At 35.3% G+C, this 17,911-nt stretch overlaps 1 protein-coding gene and 1 pseudogene across 1 annotated transcript in view; one reads left to right on the top strand and one right to left on the bottom strand.

Annotated features, from left to right (window-relative positions):
- Window positions 1-56: 56 nt before the first annotated feature.
- LOC137574105 (TD and POZ domain-containing protein 3-like) lies at window positions 57-1,137 on the top strand (annotated as a pseudogene).
- Window positions 1,138-2,365: 1,228 nt separating this feature from the next.
- LOC137574133 (uncharacterized) overlaps window positions 2,366-17,911 on the bottom strand; it is a 32,777-nt gene continuing 17,231 nt past the window's right edge. Inside the window, exons 2-5 of the mRNA XM_068286266.1 lie at window positions 13,334-13,436; window positions 8,656-8,678; window positions 2,900-3,237; window positions 2,366-2,826 (exon numbers count right to left, since the gene is read on the bottom strand). Coding sequence (XP_068142367.1) covers window positions 2,455-2,826; window positions 2,900-3,237; window positions 8,656-8,678; window positions 13,334-13,436 — 836 coding nt within the window. The 3' untranslated portion in view covers window positions 2,366-2,454. The remainder of the gene's footprint in view (window positions 2,827-2,899; window positions 3,238-8,655; window positions 8,679-13,333; window positions 13,437-17,911) is intronic.

Below are 17,911 nucleotides of genomic sequence, written 5' to 3'. Positions count from 1 at the left end.
GGAATGTCTATTTTCATCTATCGATAAGAAAAGTAGGGAAAACTAAACTAAACGATCTGGCAAGGACCAATACTTTTGCAATGCAAATTGGCATCCACTTTTAAATAATTCTTCAACATGGATAAATGGTTTGTATTTAATACAATAAATATATATATATATGTAATAATACATATTTATATTCAATTAACATTCAGGTTGGCTCCAGCGTTTCGCGATCTGTTGGTAAATCAAAAATTCGCAGATTGCCGAATCATTGTTCAGAACAAGCCCTTTTCGTGTCACAAAGTTATTTTAGCATGCGCATCAGAATATTTTAAAGTGCAGTTTGAAAAAGAGCCCGAATCTGTGGACTTTCCCTTGGAGGATATTCGATTGGATATTTTTGAAATTTTTATTTCATACATATACTCGTACGATGCAGAAAAGATGGCTAAGTTTAGCTTACCGATTTTGGAAAATCTTTTCGAGCTTGCTGACCGATTCCTGGTACCATCTATCGTGAAAGAGTGCCTTCTTATTTTTAAACAGAAAATGGCAACTATGACTACCGAGGAATCGGTTTCTCTTTTTCTCTTGGTCATAAACTGTCCAAAAAAAAACTAATTGAATTGGTTACGGATGCAATTAAGAGGAATCCCCAAAAATTTAGCCAAGGGGCAAAACTCATCGAGGTCATGAAATTGTCCACAAGTGTTTTTGAAGAGTATGTTAACAAAGTGTCTACGGCTATGTCGCAATCAGAGCGTTTCATAATGATTGAAACATATATATCAGCTCATTTTCCACTCGAAGAACTATTAACTGAAAAATTATTTGATGCTTCGGCACCTTCATCTCCGGATAAAAAAACCACCGTTGAAGGCGATGATGAACATGATGAAGATATGGACAAAAATAATATTAAGCTGTTCACTTACCGTCTTTTGGATACTATAGACTATACAAAAATGAACAAGGACGAATTTTATAAAATTGTTGGAAATTCTCGTCTGCTAACCTACCGCGCAAAGTTTATGTATTCCCAGAAGCTAAATGGAACTGGACCTAAAAGTGTACTTTGTCAGTATTGTAGAAATTGGAGTTGTACATATTGAAAATGGGGAATCACCCCCCCCCATTCAAATCGAGCGCACAATCCGCCACTAAAAAGATAGAAAAAAAATTGTTTTGGGTTTGAAAAAAAAAAAATATAAATATTCATGTACAAATTTATTTCTTGTTGGAATTTTATTTTTTGTTCTTCTTCATTTTTTGTTTACTCTTTGTTTTCGAAACAAATATAAATATGTCTATGTAGATATATGTATGTATATAGGTACATATACATATGTATATGTATATAATGTTTTTCGACTACAACAAAATGTACAAAATGTATTGGGAAAAAAAACCTAAAGTCGAATAAATATAGATATATATCTATATATATATGTATATAGCTATGTATATTAAAAAAAAAGATGTAATACATTCGTTTATATATGTATGTATATAGTTATATATGTATGTATGTATATACATATGTATATGTATGAATGTGAGTGTTTTTTTTTTTTTTGTAATATGGTAGATACTATTGATTAACATGATATGGATGAGTGTTGTAGTTTGTTTTTTTTGTTTAAAATCGTTGTAAATATGTTTCATCTGCTATATGATTAGATCGTTAAATAGATAGATTGTTATACATATATATTCTGTGAGCTAAATTTTATATATGTATATACATATATATATATAATGTATTTTTTTGCTGTAAATATTGAATGTTTGTATACATATATAGCTGCCTCGTGTGTGTCTGTGTAAGTGTGTCTGTTTGTGAATTATAAATATGTTTCAATATATTATATAAAGATTTATGTATTATTTATGTGATTTTTTGCAATATCATATTTTTGTTTTTTTTTTTCACATTTTTCAAAAATGCCTTTTTTTTTTTTTTTTTTTGTAAAGTACATAAGAACATAAGAATATAGCATATTTTTAGGCTAAATATCACCCACGATTAAATCGTTGCTTAAAACTACAATAGAATCTAACGATACACAAAAAAAAAAAAAGAAAAGAAAAAAAAAACTAGACACTATTCATTCGAAAAATTCAGACATTTAAACCAAAGACACAAAGTCGACACTAAAAACTAGATGTTGTATATGCAATAGTATACATCATTTTAAATATATGTATACATATGTATATGGGGTATATGTATGTATATATATATATGTATATATGTATGTATAGATATATCTAAAATCTATGGTGTGTAAATATAATATATAACGTAAGCTCGCTGAACATTTCACAATACATTTACTAATTTCGTTTTCTTCTTTTAGAAAGTTGTTTCACCCCCCCCCACACCATAACGATGTCTTCTCTTTAGAGAAGGATACTTTTGCTCTCTCTCTCTAACGCTCTCTTTCTCTCTCTCACTCTTGTAACTTTTTAGACATAATCCGACGGCACTGTGCTAGTGCTGGTCTCATTGATGGCCGCCAGTCTGGGTATGCGACGTTGTGTCATGGCCACTGGCTCGCCACCAGGTGAAAGACCATTGCCACCTGAAATGTTGTTGCCACCACCACCACCACTAGCACCACTGCTACCGCCGCCGCTGTTGCCACCATGATGATCCCAATTGGGCAGAGGCTGGGACATAACATTGAGACCAACAATTTCATAGGCTCCCTGATTGCCACCGCTGCCACTGGCTCCTCCAGGCATGGCTGTTACGGAAAGATCCGAATAGTATGCACTACTTGGAGCCGATGATACTACCATGGGAATGTCTTGTTCGTGCGATTGGAAATTGTATTTCTGTAATAGATAAATGAATGGATGGATAAGGATTCGTTTCGGTTAGCGTGGCGTGCTTTGGCGGATTACTCACCTCACCACATTGACTGTATGCGGTATTCTGATACGAGGGATTTGCGGAACGTACCGATTCGCGATCCAATTCGGCATAGAGAGCTTCACTAACACCCACCGGACTGTATGCATCATCCATGTGGGTATAATGATTCTCGGCCGGTGATGTTGATGGCGGTCCAATTTGATCGGGGCCACCGGACGATGAGCGACGACTGCCTCCTAGCCAGGTCCAAACGCCTGAGTTACTGGTGGGACGGCGTATGCTATCCGCCGAATGTTTTATCGATATGGGTGAACGATTTTGACCATTACCATTGCGATTATTGCGACACCACCAAGGCTGAGGGCGACCACCTGCGAAAGAGCACACCAAATACATACATACATACATACATACATGAGAGATTCAAGTGGCTATGACATTTTGCAGTTTCTTATAAATAAGGTACATACATACATATACATATATTTCTTCTATAATCGAGCGATAAATCAAACATTCACCACAGACAAAGGAAAACGATGAAAAAACCAAAAGAAACAAAAAACAAACACACAACAAACAAAGCGTAAATTAAATGGCTGTCAACTGGTTGGCGAGGTGGCAAAATAAAGTGCAACACCACTAAACCACTGCACCACCAACCAACCAATAGTTGCAGTTGGCGATTGGACAAAATGCCAAATGGCTGATTTTTCTTTTTTTTTTTTTTTTTTTGGGTTTCTGTTTTTGTTTGCAAGAGATCCTTTTCTTATCAGCATATGTGGATCTTAGGTGAGAGGTGGTTTCGTTTCGTTTCGTTTATAAGCCAACAAAATCCATGCCAATTGGTTTAGACTTTAATCGCGTTTTTCCTTTTTTGAAAAGTTTCCTCATCATTTTTGTTATGTGCACAAAATATTTCGCTAATTACCCATTGAAATGTCAAATTGTGCAATTCTAATTAAATTCAAACGATTTTGCATATATATTTTTCTTTGTACATATTTCTCTAAGTGGTCAACGTGTCGTATGCGTAACATTTATTTTAATTATATGCACCTTAACGATAAAAATAAATAAAGAACTGGTGACATTTTGCCGCAAAGTCTTTTCGGACATTATCTGGCCAACTATTAAGACTTCATTACACATGTCATATTTGCCATTTTGTTAAAACAAACAAAACCAAAACCAAAAGTAAAACACAAAACAACAAAAACGAATTCCAACTATCAAATGCTTGTTATTACCTCTATGTATGTATGTATGTATGTACGTACATAGATATTATTTTATTTCTTTTTGTTGGCTGCGAAATATTTTGTTAAACAGAAATTTTGCCATTTGTTGCCCCTGGCTTCAGATAAGCTGAGTAAGATAAGACCCAAAGCCACTAGGTAGAGGTGCTACTCTTGCAGTAGCTGAAATGACTGTGCACAGTGGTACACAAATGCTTTCAATCTGATCTCGTGCCACATAGTTAAACAAGAAGAATTTTTGGCTTCAATTCAACATATTTTGTTTATTTTCATCGGTTTTTAGATATTTTAAAGTTTAAAACTCTATACTAATGATGTTGCCATAAATGAAATCTTGAAAGTCATGAGACACTAAAAGCGAGATATTACTCTATGAAACTGTTCGAATTTCGATATCCAAGAACTTTTTTGTCTTCCCCCCTTCTAGGAACTATCAAATTATGAAAATATGTTGCAATAAAGTTTATATTTAGAAATGTGAAAAGGACCTTTTACAGTTTTTTATGCCTTATAAGAATCGGTGAAAAGTCGGTGTATCTAAGCCAAAAACTATTTCAAATATAAGTTTCCTAATAGATGACCAAGCTTTACCCTTTGTTTACTCAACATTTCTAACTGGAGTTCTTTTGCTTGGGCTTTCAAACTCCATTACTCAATACAAATTGAAATTTTCTATCAAATTCAACAAGTATTCTTTTACTTTACTTAAAACTACCCAAAAGTAAAAGTATTTAAAGAGAGACATGGCATTTAAGTTGTTGACTTCTTCATTTCGAAGAAAAACTACTTTTAAAAGAGTCTCTCACCTGGTCTCTAATATGAGTACAAGAATGTGAATGTGTGTGTTCATTAAAGATTTGTAAGCACTGTGCGTAGATTTTGCTCACTCGGTACTGGGTACTCGGTACTCGCGGTAGCTGTGGCAAACTATCGTTAACACAGCACAAAAACAGCCATTAAAACCAACTTTGAATTCAACTCTGTAGTTGAAGTTAGATGTGGTCTCTGTGTTTGTTTGTTTGTATGCATTTGATATTGGTTCGTTGTGTCTCTGACATGCACAAAATGCATGTACACACATATGAGCACCTACATACGATAACGTTTTGCTGTCGCTTGGCGTTTCTTTTCTAGCCGGCTAACTTGGTTAATAATCGCCAATGTCCAAACGAGCCAAAGTCAAAGAGCTCCAAGAGCTGGAAGAGTTAACTCTATGAAGTACATAAATCATAAGCATACTCGTAAAATGAGACTGCATTATGCATGTGCATAACTTGGGAAATTGGCTTAAAAGGAAAACCCCAAGCTAACCCCATACATACATACATACATATGTTTGTTTGTTTGTTTGTAAGTATTAAAGTCATTTGGTTGCGTATGCATTCCACTAATTAGCCGGAGATGGCCGAGACGGCTCCACTCTCTGCATAACATCTTTTTGGCCCGGTTTAATGAGAGTGAAAGGCAGAACTTGAGCCAAAGTCGTGAAAGAAGAAAAACAGGAAGCAGAACGGATGTGGCTAAGGTTAACATAGGCTTTATTATTATTACTTACATACATACATATGTACATACATACATATGTATAACTCCATTCACCTGGCTTCATCTATCCTGCCAGGGGACAATCATATCCTGGCAGTATGTTAGAGTATAGTCAAAAACGTCGTCATCTTAACATTTTGAAGGCTTATTAGCAGACAGGAATTCAGAATGGCCAAATTATAATTATTACTATTAGATTTATTATTTTGTAAACATTAAGAATATTCCAAATAAGCACGCTCATCTCCTCAATGAACTATTTCCCCGATAATCGAATTTGGTCACACTAAAACTGTATAATCTACTAAGACGAAGGGCGGTCACACTCTCTCGAAATATAGCCAATAAGACCACATGTGAAATTAATTAAGAGTTATAGAATCCAAGGTAAATGTTTACTATTACTACTCGGGCCCAAAACGCGCTTAAACTACATAATTTTGGTATCAAACGAAAGAGAAAAATTCCACGAGCACGACCTCAGGTGCGCCTTGGCGATTTATTTCGTAGTTTTTGAGTAATTAACAAAAGAAAATTAATATTTTTGGCGGGACTATAGCTAAAAGTAGCTGTTTCCGGCTAAAAAAAGCTGTTCAATTTTGAGATGGTGTTGCCAAATGCCGAATTTTGGACACTTGAATACGCGGGCATTTTGAATCTTTTGTTCGCACTATTCTCAACAAACGAAAATATTGTTGAGTTTACAATATTTCTTGATTTTATAGAACAAATATAGTTTAGAATACAATATTCGGCTGCCCGAGCAGCCGAATATTCCTCGACTTTAGAGTTTAGATTAAAATATTTGGCTACCAGGGCAGTCAAACAGCGCGCCAAATAAAAAATACCGTTTGACAACACTGAAATCTAGCTTTACCCGATTTTTCCACTTTTCAACACTGAAATCTCGAGTAGTAATAGTAAACATTTACCAGACAATGAATTTAACACATAAGGATAATGGGTTTAATATCACAATTTTATCTCAAATCTAAAATCTATTACTTATCCTTTAAACGGCATTTTGGTTACTTCTATTACAAATATTTTCATGTGTTTTTCAGTTTTGGAAATTAATAATAAATTTTGGAGCCTTGTAATATTTTGAGAGTTCTTGAATTTCGTTTGTGCCAGGAAAACGGATGGCAGACAACTGGAGTCGATTGATGATTGTGATTGAGAATATATATATATGCAGGTATGTGTATTACTTTATGGAATTTTTAATTCAAAACACTCCTCAATTATCTCATATTAAAAGTTCTTCAATTTTCCAAAAAAGTTTTCCCCTCATTTTTGGTTCAATGTTGAAATGCACATTTTTGGGCAATTGAAAATTTTCTCCATTTGACATTTTCGAAAATACCGAAAATAATCAACGAAACAACAAACTCAAAAAGAAAACAATGAAAAAACTCAAGAGGAAGAAAAACAAAAAAACAGTTTTTGGCAACTGGCAACTGGCGCTTGTCTCTCAACTCTCGACGTTTGACTTTGGACATAATCACGAGACTTTAAACGCTTGCTGACAGTTTAACGATTTTGCGGCAATTGTTTGTTTCTCTTTTTGTTGGTTGTTGATTTTTTTTTTGTTGTTGCTCTTGCAGCCGTGCGTACGGCGAAAAAAAACAAACAAACAAACAACAAACCGAAACGAGCATTTTCATTTTGGGATACAACTAATTGGCTGCTGTGACATTAAATGCCGTCAACAATTTGTCCTGCATGTCCGATTGTCATGAGAAGCGACAGTGAAATTGGCGCCAACTTTCAGTTGTGTGAAAGCGAGCGGGAAGGGACCCAAAAGGCCATACTACCCCACCAACCATCCATCCATCCATCCATCCATCCATCCAGGCAAACAACAGCTAAACCCTCTTTTCAAGCAACTAAATCAAAAATTGACAAAGTTTTTTTGTTTTTTTGTGTTTGTAGCACGATTTTTAAACGTGTTTCTCTCTCCCTCTCTCTCTTTCTCTCTCTTTGTGACTGTGTGCCTTTTGCCTTAATTTGTTGACAAATTTCCTTTTAGTTTTATTTGTTTCACTGTGAAAGCACGTAGCAATTGTGGTTGCAGTTGCATCTTAGATTTGTGGCACGAACATGAAGTTCATGCATTGTCAACCAAAGCCAAACAAATCCAGCAACATACAAATTAAAATGTTGCCACTTGTCTGCATCTTCTTTCTTATGCTTCTGCTTCTGCTTCTGGCTTCTTCATTGGAATTGCATGCAAAAGCAAAATTATGCAATTAAAAATGGAAATGAGAAAATAGAAAAATGGGGGGGAAAAAAAGAAAGAAACTAGAATCTAGCTAAAGGAAATGAGATGAGTTGGCTAATTGATCAGCAAATGTTGAAAACTAATCATTAAAACAACGAACTTTGCATACCCTAATATGCATAACTAACTAAGCTGACTAACACAGAACCCGGTTAACATTCAAAGAAATGTCTTTCTTATATTATAGAACCTTTTTGTATGACAGTTTGTCATTGCAGGAGTATGTCCTGATTTGTAGAACACTCGTTGTAACAATTTTTCAACTAGTTTAATTTGATTTTGAAATACTATTCATGTATAACAGATTCAGCAACGTTTGGAGTTACTTTATTTTGTCTAGAAGAGTTTTTTTGTATAACAGTTTTGTATAACGCATAGTGATCACTTTTGTATGCCACTGTTTTAGAGTAGCAACGTTTTCATATTTGGATGTTAAGAGCATATAACAGTTTTGTATAACAGTTTTAAATAACATTTTTGTATTCTACTATGGCTTGTATGACACTTTTGTATAACAGCTTTTATAGCGTATGATCTCTTCTTGTTGCATATAACAGTTGCTCAAATAGTTTCGTACAACAGTTTTCTGCTACTCATTATCTTTAAGCACTTACTAAAGTTTTGCTTAGCATTTGCTAATTAAAGTTCATTATTATCTGAAATATTGAAATGAACATATTCAAAATACTTGAATTACATACCATTTGCATTCGCCGATTTAATTCTGTAAAGATAAGAACAAGAAAATTAGTTAAACATTGAACGAATTTGTGTATATGGAAAAGCATAAAACGAAAGACTTAAGACACAAACTTGCGTGTGACATTCATTTGGCATGACATTTTAGATTTACTGCCAAACAGATAACTACAACAACAACAACTACACAAATATCGACAGATTTACTAGAGAGAGAGAGAGGGAGACAGGCAGATAAGGAGGAATAGAGAAAACCGGATTGACTTTCTAGAAGTGAATTTCTATAACAGAAACTGAACTAACTATTTGCACTTGTTTCTTTATTATTATTATTTGCTGCTTTCTGGGTCATTTTGAGAGAGCACGAACCTGATACCTAAATGCTTATAGATTTGTATGCGTATCAATTAACTTGTGACTGTCGGGCGTCCCACTGTCCCCACTGTCTGAATTCAATTTGATTGAGTACCTGGCCGCATGCGCTGAGCTGCAAATATTTTCCCCTCGCTTTGCCTTGATCGATTATAATGTTAACTCGAACCTGAGTCTTGAGTTTTTCATCCATCCTTTGGTTTTTCTATTTTTTTTTTTTTTTTCATTCGATTTTTCAATTTCAATGAACAAGCCTGGCCTAAGCATTCGATTTGCCGTTTGCCGTTCATTTCTGCACTAATTTTCCAACTGTGTTTTTTAGTTGTAGTGCTTTTTTCTTCAATTTTTTTTTCTTCTCCTTCCTTTTGTGGGCCAAGCTTTGTTTTATGTTCAATTTTCCAAGCTTGTTTTACGATTTCTCTCTTGTGTGTGTTTTTTATTTCACCTTGATCGAGTTTAGCCACGCTAATTGAACACGCCTTTTTATGTTAGTTCAGAGTCATGAAACGGTTAGATTTATTTTATTTAACTCTTTGTCAAAACAATTTCAACAAGTTAACAATAACTAACAACAACATAGTTAAGGAACCTTGAAGCGTTTGGAAAAAGTCTGGTTTTTCTGGATATTGAAAAGTTTAAATTGTGAGTTCATACTGAAAAATACCATAAGAAAGACGAGTGTATAGGAAGATAAGAATGGGCAGAATGATTGCACTTAAGAGGGTCACCTTTTCAAGTGGGGGGAGGGGGGGGACATTTCCCACCAATATCGATTGGTTGCATTGTCTTTTGCAGTTGACTTGTAGATCAATGGCTAATACGCACTAGTTTAGATCTTTCAAGTTGCTGTGGCTAAGTATACTATATGGTATTAACATTCCGTGAGAGTGAAGCAATTACCGTAACATTTACATCTACTTTCACTCAAGTTTGTCTCTGTCTCTCGTCACCCCTCTCGTTGCTGATGTCAGCAATCAATTTGGTCACTTTGAGATTTTTCCGACACAAAAATTAAAGCATGTCTAGACATTGAGTAAACATTGTCCAAAAAATTGAAATGGCAGGTGCCACTTAAACTGAACTTACTCCCCAATGAGACTCGAACACACACACACACACACACACACACACACTAGAAACAAACACTAGCAACAACAAATACAAGTTGACAGTTGGCAATACGATTGGGACATGTGCCATGAGCAAATTTATAACGCCATTAAACGCCGATTGAGAATTGCATCAACATCAGCATCAGCATATATGCAAAATAAATATCTAGATATATATACATATGTACATATATATACTTAAGTGTAACCGATATTACATGTAATTGCTGCTAATTTGGCAGCCAACACGTCCACGAGCACAACGTGACATGGTCCAAACAAACTACACAGTCGCCTTAACAACACAGTTGCGAAAATCAGGCAAGAACAGCAACAGCAACAGCAACAGTGAGTGACTAAGCTGATGGCGAAGGTAAACAGTTTGACAATCTGGTGAGGGCAAATCGTCTGTTAGGTGGGGAGGTGGCTGGCAAGGCGGAAGGGGGACAACCTCACTAATGACTAGCACCGTGAGAATGCATTCGAGATGACCTGCCCCACCAAAAACTGCTAATACACTTGATTTGTGGGACACAAGTCAGGGTTGTCAACAGAATACAGGGTAGCATTGGGTATTCATTCGACAAGGTCGCAAAGAAAGGGGGAAAACCCGAATGCTAGATATAACAGTTTGGAAAAACATTTTTCATTGCGTTTCCAAGGGCATTTTTTTTTTTATTTTCATCGCAACTTTTAAAGCATTTTCTAAAATAGAGTTGTATAACAGTTGGTATAACACTTTTAAAAAAAATTAAATTCAACACTTAGAATAACATTTTGTATAACAGTTTGCATTACGATTTAAAGATAGAGTTGAGAAAATAGTTAGAAGATTTGCTTCTTACAAACAGTTAATACAGCAATCTGTTTGCCATCACTGTATAACAGTTTACTTGAAAATAAACTGTGCTAAAGATTTACTTGTCACTTCGTAAAGACATTGGACTCCGAACTAGAGACGGACAGCCTCTTTGTAGAACAGTTTCTAATACTGTACAAAACGATGTTCAGCTTAACAATGGGCAGTGTTATAAACATGTATTATAACAGTTTCCATCAACGTTTTTTTGTGGTTCCTTAAGTGTGCGTTTAATAGTTTGTATTAGAGTTCTCTGGGTAGAGTTTTTGTTCTATGGACTACCTTATAGTGTATAACAGCTCAATGAACATTCTCTAGAATACTTTTCAGTTTGGTATAACAGTTCTCATAGACACTGCATTTGAAAGAGTTGGAAATCTCAGAAGCAATTTAATAATCATTCTTTTCAAGACATTTTTAATTGCCAGAGGGTATCATGTATGGTCGAACTTGAACTAAAAACGATTTATACAAATTCTAACTCGTTTGTTTGTCTTTCGCTTGATTTGGCTTTGGCAAATTATTTTGCGCAAAATTAATTTTATGCAAACATGCCGCCAAATAAGACGCGACATGACAATTTAATTGGACGCGACATGCGGCCAGACTAACGGCAGCAGGCGCAACAAGCAGGCAGTTCATTCAAATTCAAATTCGTATATTCGTATTGGAAGCTGGAAGCACTACATATGTACATATGTACATATGTATGTATGTATATGTATTCCAACAAAAAACCAACTGGAAATCGCTAAAATTTCTGTTAATTTGGCACTCGCGTGTGTTGTAGTTTGTCGCCGCCCTCGCTCTCGCCGTCGTCCTCGCCCTCATCATATACGCCAACTTCCCACTCCCCGCCCCACCCTTTCCACACCCGCCCCCGTATTACAATGCTAAATGAATGCCCATTTAAATGTATCTTGTCGCAATTTCGGTGTGTGACCCACTCTATGTCTTTTGAATAGAGTTGAGTAGAAACCAAAAAGATAAAAATGCCTTTTGGCTATAAACTGCTGTTGTTGTTGTTGTGTGTGTGTGTGTGTGTGTGTTTTATATTTATTTTTTTCTTTAAAGAGCAATTAAGTAATAAAGCAATTTCATGTTCCTTTGTCTTTTAGCGTCGATTATTTTGTTGCCGCTATTCTTAGTTTCACTTAAAAGGTTTTATTTACTTGGATTTTTGCAGTGTTTTTTCTTTTTTGGTGGGCGTTTAATTGAATTGCCGTTGCCTATTGCCAATGCCTTGGATCTTGTGGTGTGTGTGGGTAAGTCTACAGAGTACAGAGAACGGGAGAGATCCCACAGTTTAGATATAATACACACACACACACACACACACATACACATACATATATATCTATATATGTACATATATTCAATTTGTCTGGCGTGTTGTAAATGTCGCGGCACATGACGGATCGCTGGGGTCGCCAATGGGTTAAGAGAGTTGAATGTACTTGCTTATAAGTATGTAGAAAACATTCAATATATCTACATACACACATACATATGCATTAATGTTGGCTTTATCATGACTAATTATGGCATTTTTTCCAGCTAAAATGCCAAAGGAGCAATTGTCTACTGTTGATACTTAAATATTCGAAATTTATTAATGCAATTGAAAACTATTAATAAACAGATAAATTGCAAATAATAAACCATATAATTGTTTAAGCGATAAACATGTTTATTATTTGCCACAGTTTATGGAAATAATTTATAAATTATTAACACAAATACTTCGACATGTGTCAAATATAATTACAAAGATGAGATAGAAAATTTGATTCAAAAACGTTTTAGATTGTTCTCTAGATCTTTCGTCATCCCAAAAAGTCCAGGGAAGACTTAAAGCCATAAACTTAAACTTTGCCAAGCTCCAACTAAGTGAAATTTTCTGATCTAGGGCTTTATATGTCATTTTATGTGAAAAGAGATCAAAAATGGACATAAATTTGGCCTATTTCCCATTTGAATAAACATTTTCATTCCGTTTTCAAACTTTTTCTAATTTGGAAGAAATGTTGAACTTAGGATCAAAAATTTAGGGCTAAATTGATTGATATCAGTCGAAAATTGGTTGTAGTTATGGTCTGTGGAAAAGAACATACAAAATTTATTACGTATCCGCCATGGTGGTTTCAACATATTAGCAAATTTTATGGATTGTTGGCTCTATTTAAACTTTTTCAACCTTTCGGTGGGTAAATTAGTTTTATTAGCTTTAGTTTGTACTACATTTTGGAGAAGCGAATAGCTAAATGTGGGTTAAATAGCTCTTAGTCTTTGCTAATCTTTTAGTCTTTGCCAAGCAAAGAAGAAGAAGTCACTTACCTTTTACATCTTAGAACTATGACCATTACAATAGCACCTATAATAGCCGATATGATTGAAACTATGATTAGGGTGAATGCCCATCCAAGTTCGCCAGCGGTATCTGCAAGAGAAAACAAGAGAGAGAGAGAGAGAGAGAGAGAAAAACATTAAAAAAATGTAATGTAAACGGAAGAAAACCAAGAATATGTGTAGCAGTTATATGTATGAGTGGTGTATATAATGAGTATAATAAAACTGGATAATCAGGCTGGGCTAGCAGCAACAACAACTCGATAACTGGAGTAGAATGTGTGGGGGACCCCACCCCAAAAACCAAACTCAAAGTCGATGTAATTCTGTTTTTTTTTTTTTTTTTTTTTTTATGATTATGCAATTTTTATGGGGCGATGGCGATAAAGATGATGAATTCATAAAATGTTATGAATATGAATATGAATAGGCAGCTAGATGGCCAGTCAGGCAGATGGCAAAAATAAAAGGTGTTGTTCATCTATCTAGCTGTAAAACGTACGAAAAACGTACTCGAACTCGTATTCAAGCATCGTGAGTAAAGTCAATTAGGCGAGACGATTAAAATTGCTCTCGAAACTCTGAAATTAAACTAGAAAAAGAAAGAGAAAAAAGCGGTTCTTCCTCGAATAGAACATTTAACGATGCAAAATTAATTACAAACTTTATTATCATAAGAACGAGATGTCGACAATGTGGACGACGACTACGACGACGACGTCGATGGTGACCATCATGATGACGATGCAGATGATGATGATGATGATGAAGTTGACGACGAGATGAAGTTCGTGTTGCTGCTGCTGCCCCCGCTGGTGATTTAGAATATTTATGGGCACAGTTAAATGAGGCGAGCAATGGTTAAAGAGGGGAGGCATATTGGTATCTCTCACTCTTTCTATCTCTCTCTGTCTCCCTCAAGTCTTTTTGACCCTTTTTTTCTCTCTCTTTGTATGTGTGTGCGCGACCTTATCTTCAAGTGGGCATCTGAAAGTGACTAGGGGTACGAAACTCGAGCCCCAATGGCAAAAGGTTACCATTCAGCAAACAGAAATCAACACGCATATAAATATTTCAGTTCTGCCCGTAAGAAAAGGAAAACAAACACAAAGACAAAGAGAGAGAGAGAGAGAGCGCGCAATGCCGCACAAAGTCTCTCGCCACATCCTTTTGATAAAAGCCGAAGCGAAATTATTGCAGTAGCTGACACAGAGAGATAGTGAAAAAGTGTAAACTAATGCAATAAACATGGTGAACTCTAGATACCCTTTCAACCAACTCTAATGCTATGAAATTATTCCCAAAAGTATGCAATAAGTCATTTAACCTAAAATAATAATGTTTCAAGTTAAAATCGAAAAGTTTAGCATACTTTAAGGCGTATAATTCCTTCATAATTCCACAATTCCTTCCTATTGTCTCTTGATTTTGGATTGGGATTGGATTGGGATCTGGGCACAATTATTTTAACATTATCTTTCTATAGTTCTCGATTTCATGAAACAAATCTTTACATTGGATTTACTTTGTTGAGTTTAATTTCCTTCTATATAAAGTATACATAATCTTTTTTTCTATGATTTTCAGATTTCTCGCAAACTTTATAAGAAATTCGTGAATTGCTTGCCTATGGCTCTCTATACTCTATCGTAATATAACAAGCGAAAATGAAAGTAATTTACTTGCCATATATATTAACTGTCTAGATGAATGGACTGCTAACATTTACCCTTCACTCCCTTTTTATCATCCCCCCCCACCTCACCCTGCCATCAGTTGGCATCCTTGTTTTTGCTTCATCCTTCCTGCTTTTATATTAGATCTGAGAATTACATAAAAAAAAAAAACCAAATTGACCTCATTTTGGCGCGTTATTTTTTTTTCCTTTTTGGCTTCTGGCCACCTTTTCTCATCGTTTGTTATCTCATTGTCAGTTGCTTAAATATTTATGCTGCTGCTATAGAGAATAAGGAGAGACAGAGAGAGGAGAGAAGAAAACAAACGCCATTAGGCATCTTCTTACTCTTCTTCTTCTCTTACGCCATTTTCTCTTTGTCTTAGGTGTAATAATTCAATTGGCCAAAAAAAAAAAAAAAAAAAAAACACCGAGAACTCATTTAGTCCAGTGTAATTAATAACAAACACAGAATGAGTAAGTTGAATGAAAAGTAATTTTCGTTTCAATTGAGGATGTGGGCGTGGCTGGATGGCACAGGAAACTCGCGTTAATAAGCGGCGCCTCTGAAAGTGTTAAACAACAATAACAAGAACAAAAGAAGAACAAAAAAATGCCCAACAACACACTTCAACTTCAACTTGTTAATTGAACTAACGAGAATGAATGGAGTGAAAGAAACAAACAAAGTGGAAGGAAGAAAAAAAAGTCATTAAATATAAAACTACACACAAAATGTTCTAAATGCAAAAAGGAAAACAACACAAAAATTTATTCCCTGAACCAAAATGTTTGCCATTTGATTTGTCCATTCGATCTATTCCGTTCAAATCTTTTGAAAGAGCACTCGAAACGAATTTCTCACGATGTTTTTTTTGTTTTAGAATTAGAAATTTCCGCCAAATGTTTCTATGGAGATTTCCATACAGTGGTGGTCAGTATGTTAGGGCAAATAGCCCTCGTTTCCAGCTGTTCAATAGTTTAGCGCAGTCTTTGCGATATTTAAAGAAGTTGTAGATCTAAAATAAACGGCATATCAAGGAGCCAATCAACATTTTTGGGTTTTTTTTGCATGTAATTCTTGTGGTTGTTCGTTTGTTAGTAAGTCATTTCGCCAAGAAACAATTATTTTAAATTTCAAAGACGAAATGAATGTTTGAAGGGCATACTAGCTAGTAGTCAACGCACAACTTAGCCTTTATGTCCGATGTTTTAGCCATAACTATTTTAAGTCCGATTCTAAATGTTGTTAGGTTTATATTCTTAAATTTCATTGCCATAGATGATAAATTGTGGGAGGTAATAAATAGTTTACCTAATTTGTGAAAAGAAATTCACAATTACACCAATTGGGGGAGAAGAAGGGGGCGTGGCAATAATATGAAACTAAATTAATATGCGTGCATAGTACATAAGGCCACATACTAAATTTGAAAGCTTCAGCATTAAGAGTCTCCGAGATCTAGGTGGACAGACAAATGTGTATAGGTTGGCGGCTTTCATATACCATTTCACCCTAGGAATGTAGGGTATAAGAAAAAAAAAACGCTTGTCGATTTGCTAGTAAGACTCAGATATATTGACTATATGGCTTAAATTCCAAAATGATTTATTGATTCAAGTCGTAAAAGTAATGATATCCATCATCAATTTATGTCACAAGCTTTCATATGTTGACAGTAATTGAATTTGTTGACTTGATACTTCTTTTTGCTTTGAAACTAATTACATGGAATTCAATTTGAATTTTAGTCGCTTTCAGCTCCCACCACACCCTCCTACGGCTAACAAATGCCATGCCCAAAAATGGGCAACAAAATACGTAGCTATAGTAAATCATTTCTTAATTGCTCAATTTGAAAACAAATGCGACCATTTAATTTAATTGTGTGGACTGTTAATTGAGTCGTAGTAGTGAAGTTTTGGTAGCAGTTGGGCACACGAAAAGCAGGCAAACGGCCACGCCCTGTCGATAGGTAGTTAGATAACAACAGAAAAAAAAACGAGCTGCTGGAAAGTATCTCACTGGATGTTGTTAGTGCTGTTCATTTTCGGCATTTTTGCGAGGCAATTAAAATACAAAATAAAAAGAGAAAAAAAAAAAAAAAAACCCAAACTGTCGCACAGTTGCAACCATAAAATGTTCAGCTGCAATGCCTGCGGCAACATTACCTACATATAGAGCTCCAATTTTTTAATGATTTACAGCAGCAGGTGGGAGCCAAAACTGGAGATGGCGATGGCAATGGAGACAGAGGAGCTGGAGCTCGAGCTAGAGATAGATATGGAGGCTAAGATGTTGGTGTCGAAATTTGCATATAGAAAACGCTATGAGATAATGCTCGCATAAATGTCGCAAAATATCGAAATTATGTCGCTTTATATTTGATGGCCGATATCAGAATGAGTTCACCAAGCAGCAGTTTGGGCCCACAGTCATCAATCATTTTCGTACACAGATCGATTATTACAATTGCTGACAGGCAGCAAATGAATCAAAATCGTAGGAAGAGCAGGGGAGATTCTGCGGGTTTGACTCCTCCGTAATACAAGTATATAAACACACACATACATACACATATATACCTATATATGTAGGTATCTGATGGATGTATCTTGGGGAACTCAACCTCCTGCTGCTGCTGCTGCTGCTGCCATTGCCTTGGCAAGTTCCAGCTAAAGGAAAACAAAACAAAAAAAAAAGAACTTTTGCACAGCTGCAACACACACAAGAGATATTTGTTCCAAGAAAACTTAAAACCAAAAACCCATGTTCTATGCCAAAGCCAAAAAAAAAGAACAACAACAAAATCATGCAGATGGAAGTAGAGTGAGAGAGACTATTACAAGAAGTTCTTTTTGCTTTTTTATGTTTTGCCCATTGTCCAGAA

The sequence above is a fragment of the Drosophila tropicalis genome, unplaced genomic scaffold, assembly GCF_018151085.1.
Source record: "Drosophila tropicalis isolate 14030-0801.00 unplaced genomic scaffold, ASM1815108v1 contig_443, whole genome shotgun sequence".
NCBI lineage: Eukaryota > Metazoa > Arthropoda > Insecta > Diptera > Drosophilidae > Drosophila > Drosophila tropicalis.
The sequence above is the reverse complement of the archived record's forward strand: the minus strand, read 5'-3'. Positions and strand labels throughout refer to the sequence as shown.